General features: G+C 58.8%; 2 protein-coding genes across 2 annotated transcripts in view; both read left to right on the top strand.

Annotated features, from left to right (window-relative positions):
• The window catches only part of GGTG_07963 (cation diffusion facilitator 1), a 2,948-nt gene extending 1,852 nt beyond the window's left edge, over positions 1 to 1,096 (top strand). The window contains exon 2 of the mRNA XM_009225795.1: positions 57 to 1,096. Coding sequence (XP_009224059.1) covers positions 57 to 452 — 396 coding nt within the window. The 3' untranslated portion in view covers positions 453 to 1,096. The remainder of the gene's footprint in view (positions 1 to 56) is intronic.
• Positions 1,097 to 2,821: 1,725 nt separating this feature from the next.
• Positions 2,822 to 5,748, top strand: GGTG_07962 (glycogenin). The gene is made up of 8 exons (XM_009225794.1): positions 2,822 to 3,070; positions 3,193 to 3,220; positions 3,304 to 3,410; positions 3,490 to 4,074; positions 4,164 to 4,251; positions 4,335 to 4,353; positions 4,427 to 5,151; positions 5,219 to 5,748. Coding segments are annotated over exons 1-8 (1,590 nt in total). The 5' UTR covers positions 2,822 to 3,034; the 3' UTR covers positions 5,221 to 5,748.
• The last annotated feature ends 515 nt before the right edge of the window (positions 5,749 to 6,263 follow it).

Raw genomic sequence — 6,263 nt, 5'->3', positions numbered from 1 at the left:
GGCTTTTCCCGCCTTGGGCGCAAATACTAACACTGCCCAAACACTCATCACTATAGGGATCCAAGCTGGTGTGGTGGGTCGACCCGATGGGGGCCGTCATTCTATCCGTCGTCATCTCGTTCCTCTGGCTCCGGACGGCCTTCTCCGAGTTCATGCTACTGGTCGGGGTCGTGGCCTCGGTCGACAAGCAGCAGCTCATCACGTACGTTTGCGTGCGCCACTCGCCCGCCATCAAGCAGATCGACACGGTCCGGGTCTACCACTCGGGCCCCCGGCTTATCGCCGAGGTGGATGTGGTCATGGATCCCAACGCGACGCTGCACGACACGCACGACGTGGCAGAGGAGCTGCAGATCAAGCTGGAGAGCTTGCCCGACATCGAGAGGGCCTACGTGCATGTCGACTACGAGACCACGCACAAGCCGGAGCACTTTTTCAAGAAAGATCTGTGATCAGGCATCTATTGGGGAGCCCAACGGCAGTTCTCGGCGGCACATTCTTCTAAAAATCCCTCTCGCCTCTCACTTTATGCTTTTTTTTCTTTCTTTTTTTATCTTCCGACCCCATCCACTCAACGTCGCACAACCTGCCAAAACGGCCGAGACGGCAGCCGAGGGATGGGTTGAGGGGGATGGCAGAGATATAAGACTTGTTGTAATTTGGCAGTGACAACTCATCCCCCGCCTTCACCAAAGCTCTCAACCCCGCCCGCTTCTCGTTGTCGTCAATGGCGGGGCCGTCGTTGGGGGGATTTTGTGGAGATGGCTGAGAAACGGAAACATGAGATGGAAACACATGGGTGAACGGACGGGACACGACAGCGATGATCCTTTCTGGCGGAGAGACGCCTGGCTCAGATGATAGGGTTCAACTGACAACCGACTTTGGCTTTCCATTCACCTCTCTCTGCTTCGATTGTTCTGTTCCGCATCGGGAGGCTAGCCTTGACTCTGGCGGGGTCTTATCGCCCCTCGGCACATGTTTGCCTCTTTTGCCGATGACTTTTCTTTCTGGTGCTGATGAAGAAACCCAAATAAACAGAAACCCAATGATGTCAAGTCTCGGGTGGGCGAGGCTCATCGGCAGTCATCTTTCCACCCTCCCTTCTCGCGTAACCTCTGAGAATATCATGATATCAAAGGCGCCGCCATCCAACATCCATTGGCAGGCCTTGTTTGGTTGAATGGAGCTATGCGGGGTTCCAGCTATTGGGTGGTGGCACAGCAAGGGTCCACCTCAGTGTGGTGGGGTCGCCCCTCCAGCTGGTGGAGGCGACCGCTTTATGTTGCAGTCTCGAGCGGCTGGCTGCCCAGTCGGGAACACAGGCTTTTCTGGTTGTGGATGCTATCATGGAAGATATGTGCCATGGGTGATTCTAGGTAGGCCAGACCGCTTGTTGCTGAAACGACCTGTTCGCTGTCCCCCGGCCTGCTAGCCCGGACCCGGACAGGAAAGAGAAGGAGGCTATCACTCTGAAAACCTTGATCCGAGGCCTGCTGCTGGACCGTGAAAACCTTGCAACACATCCATGGATCCATTCCGTCAGAAACTAAGAGGCTGGGCACAGACGGCGCATGCGAGTTGGAAAAAGACAAGGAAAGAGTCGGGAATAGGGCCGTGTTCAGCGGGACCTCACGGCCGGCCGGACAGTCCAGTCCAGCCCAGCTGCAGAGTCGACCGCATGATGTGTGCACAGTCATTTTTGCATGGCTGCACGAGAGCCCAAAAGCAAGGACGCGCAGACAGACAGGTTAACGAAGTTGGGCATATGCAAGCAGGACAGAAGAAAAAAAAACCCTTCCCACGAAGTGGTAGCAGCAGCATCAACATCGCCACTAGCGCGGCTCGGTCTCAGGAAGTGCAAGTTCGACTGCAGCGCTGGGGGATCTGGCCTGCAGTTCCCTCGTGTTGCGGCGCCCAATTGGCACGGCTGGCGGCGCCCGACGGCCTGTCAAAAGGCTGCCCAGGCCGCCCCTCCATGCGAGGGAAGTCGAAGGTCCTGCGTGCGGCACGCCGTAATGAAATTGGGTGCGTCACGTCCTGCCGTCGTGGCACGATATCAGCGACGCAAAGACGGATTCGCATCTATCTCGGTCCACTGGGAGCCTCCCCGGCGCAGCGGGGGTTTCCGGGAGATTCCATTATTACCCCAGGCGGCCTCGTCTTGACTGGTCTCTCAGGCGGCTGGGCTTCAATCGGGCTGCTATCGGAGGCAAGTCTGAGAGAGGGCAGCCAGCAATGCAGCAGAGAAAGACCGACGGGGAAAAAAAACACTGACAAAAAAGAAAAAGCCCGCAAATGGGTCCCGTATGCCTGCATTGCTGCACGCACTTGCTGCTCCATGCGATCGATCCGAGTCTCGACTGCGTCGCTCCTGCCCTGTAGAAACCGCCAAACGACCCTGCAGCTGGCAATTGGCGCCAGCTTGCCCCTCCCTACCCAAGGCGCCATCTCGTCATTCGACCGCTGGCTGGGGCGGGCTCCATCTTGGGCGACAAGGGCACCCCCCTCCATCCCCCTCCCCTTCCCCCTCCCCTGGACGTTGACCGCCGCCCGCAGAGTCGAGCCCACCTTGGCTTGTGGCTGCTGCTGCACATGCAGCCAGGGTTGAAGCCTGCACTGTACGCTTTTTCCGGAGCAATTGAGCAACCACGCCTGCCGCTCAGAAAGTCGCCACTGATAGCGGCGACAGCGTCGTGCCGTGGGTGCGTGCCAGCGAGCGCGAGCTGTCGTTTGCCCCATCAAGTGCTGATCCTAGCTCGACAGCCAGCTTTGCTCCACCTCGTGCTTCCACTTTTCGCCGCGCCGCTCGCCGGTTCTGGCGCGGGCTCGAAAAACAACAAAACCGGCCCCTCCGCTCCCTACCTTTTGCGAACCGTCTGTTTTGTCTTGCCTTGTCTGCCATCGCATTTCAGCATAGCCTTTGCTTGCGTGCTTGCCTTGCCTGTCTAGAGTTGACTCTGTCTTTATTCCTTGTACATACCCCCTCTTACGGTCTATCGGTTGCCGCGAGCAGCTCCTCGCAGCAGACAAAATGGGTTCCCTCGGCCTGGAGGACGCCTATGTCACTGTTAGTTTCTCCTTGCTCCCCTTGGGTCTTGGCCTGACATGACCCGCCCGGAAAGCCAAATCCCACTTCGGCTCGTCATGGCATGAGGAATAATCGCTGACCAAACGACATCCGACTTGCAGCTGCTGACCACCGACACTTACTTGCCTGGTACGCCACCAAAGCGCTCTATACCCGGCGGCGATGCGTCCCCAAGGCGCCGACTGACCGACTGACCCGGCTCTTATTCACAGGCGCCCTCGTGCTTGCGCACTCCCTGCGCGATGCCGGCACCACCAAGAAGCTAGCCTGCATGGTCACGCCCGACACTGTCGCGGGCGAGGTGATCGCACAGCTGAACGTAAAGGAGCCCTGCCCCTAGCCGTCGGCAATGTTGAGCTTCCTTACGCTAACACTGGCCGGCCTGGCACATGCTTTAGACCGTGTTCGACTACGTTATTTCCGTCCCGACGATCCGCAACGCCCACCCGGCCAACCTGGCCCTGATGAACCGACCCGACCTGCACTCGGCCTTCACCAAGGTCAACCTCTGGAAGCAGACGCAGTTCCGCATGATTGTCTACGTTGACGCTGACGTCGTGGCCGTCCGCGCCCCTGACGAGCTCTTCGAGCTCGAGGCCCGCTTCTCGGCCGCCCCCGACATCGGCTGGCCCGACCTCTTCAACTCGGGCGTCATGGCGCTGACCCCCAACATGGAGGACTACAACGCCATGATGGCCATGGCCGAGCAGGGCACCTCGTTCGACGGCGCCGATCAGGGTCTCCTCAACATGCACTTCAAGGACAACTTCAACCGCCTCCCATTCACCTACAACGTCACCCCCTCGGCCCACTACCAGTACGTGCCCGCGTACCTCCACTTCCAGTCGAGCATCAACATGGTCCACTTCATCGGCCCCGACAAGCCCTGGCGCCAGGGCCGCGGTGTCACGACCGGAAGCGGCCCCTTCAACGACATGGTCAACCAGTGGTGGACCGTCTACGACCGCCACTACGGCAAGAACGTGAGTGCTGCTCTTCAACTCCGCTACGGCTGCGAGCCGTGTCTATGAGTGCTTTGACTAACCCGCCATGTGTCCACTCCCCTCCACAGTCGACAGCCACAAAGTCCTCGGATATCGTCCGCCACTTCGTCGCGGGAGAATACCAGCCCAAGGGAGCATACAACGTTCCCACTTATGGTTAGACCACTACCAGCATACCTCGTCTCCCCAAACTTAGGGATGAATATACTGACACTCGATCAACTTAAAAAAAAAAAAAGGCTCGTGGGATGCTTCGAGGTTAGTACCAACATGCCCCAGACAAGAGTTTTTGTACCAGGTAGAACCCTCGCGCTAATCAAGGCTCTTGTAGACACTCACCTCCGACTGGGTCCGGGGCGGAAGCGCCCAACCTCCCGCGGTCGTACTACGCCATGTCTTCTGACACTTCTCAATACTCTGGATATGCCACGTCTCAGCAGATGCCACCCCCAATCTTCCCCTGGGAGCAGAACAGGCCGCAGCCGTCGCGGGTGTTCCACGACACGTTTCCACAGCAGGAGGAACAGCTCGTGGTGGCGTTCGGTGAGTCAGCCGGCTCAGAGGCTGCAGGCCAGAGCGACGCAGCTGAAACGGCGTCCTTCACAACGGAATCGGTCTCGGAGCTGCAAACCAGCGAGCCCAACACCCCGACAGCCCTCCCGACCTACCCGCCCGTGACGGTGGCGTCTGACCCCTGGGCCACCTTCACGCTGGCCAACGCCTGGGACGACGTGCCCGAGATTGACCGCTACATCGGCATGCTGCAGAAGCACCGCCGCATGAAGAGCGGCGGCACCGTGACTGGTCTGCGCCAGGAAGGCACCGGGCAGGACAATGAGGCTAACAAGGAGCCCGGGTCCGACGGCAGGCGCGGCTCCAAGGTCACCGACTTCCCGTCCGAGACGGAGCGACCCAGCCTGCCCGTGACCCCCGCGCCCGTCCGGCGTCAGGGGTTCTGGGCCGGTGGTAGCCCAGAAACCGAGGTTGAGAGCGTAGGTCCCGGCAATCAGATGCTGCCGGCTGCGCAGGGCGTGCCGCAGCAGTCTGATTGGGTATGTGAGCATTGAGTCCTACCCCCTGAAATCTGCCGCCGCGAGTTGACTAACACGCTGCGCGACTCCAGGATCCTGTGGCGCAGCTTCAAATGCTCGCTAAGCACCAACCCCAGCTGCTGCTGGAGAAGCTCGGTCCGGGCTGGCTCGAGGGGGAGCGGTCGACAACGGTGCTGAGCCCGCAGCCGGTGAAGCCTGCTGGGAACTTCTCGACGACCATCCAGGAGCCGAGCTATCACGGCCCCAGCGCGGCGTGGGAGAGGGGGGAGGACTTCCCGCTGAGGGAGACGCCCATGCCGCCAACAGAAGAGGAGATGGATGTGCTTCAGACATGATGAGTCCACGTGGGAAATGAGGGGGTTTTCGAGTCTTTCCTTTCTAATGTGTAATTCTTTTTGTCACCTAGGGGCTTTTGGTTATTTTTCTTTTGTCAATTTCAGCGGTGGACCTCACCATCTGGTTCGTTTCAGGGGGAAAAAGGTGGTTTGAGTGACGGGGAGACGACGCACCCGCTAGCAACCCCAGTGTTGTGAGAACAGATGGATAAATCGAGTATCCGAACATTACTAGACTACATTGGAGCATGGCATGGATAAGTCAGCATGTGAAGAGAGAGGGCGGTTGTGAGCATTCATTGAGAACTGTAAGTTTCTTTCCATCTTGGGAAGCTCAAGCTATGTTGTGTTGCAGGTCGAGCTAGTCGTCTAATTGGTCAATTGCAGCGGCTTTCGTGGATTCTGACAGGCTCATCCCAGCCTTTCAGCCATCGCCAACACGAACCGGCAACGTCGCCAACCTGCCAACCAGTCACCACGCATCAGTTAGGATCATGAGCAAAGAAAGCCACATGGAGTAGACAGCGACCGGAGCTGCGGCAGACGGTCTACTTTCTGCGAACCTAAACGCTGACCAAAACGCAGCTGCGCCCGGCTCGTCCTCGTGGCCGGGCAGCGGCATGGAGAGGGGGGGCGCGTTCGCCAACCCGCTCGCGTGCATGGCGGCCAGCGCACGTGGTCAAGTAGGCGCGAGCGAGGGCGGCCCAGCCCAGCGACGTGCGGTTCTTGTTTGAGAAATGGTGTTAGAAAAAAAAAAGGAAAAAAAAAAAGAAAAAGAAAA

This window comes from Gaeumannomyces tritici (genome assembly GCF_000145635.1).
Source record: "Gaeumannomyces tritici R3-111a-1 unplaced genomic scaffold supercont2.4, whole genome shotgun sequence".
Taxonomy (NCBI): Eukaryota; Fungi; Ascomycota; class Sordariomycetes; order Magnaporthales; family Magnaporthaceae; genus Gaeumannomyces; species Gaeumannomyces tritici.
Note: the sequence above shows the minus strand (reverse complement) of the source record. Positions and strands in the feature narration are given on the sequence as shown.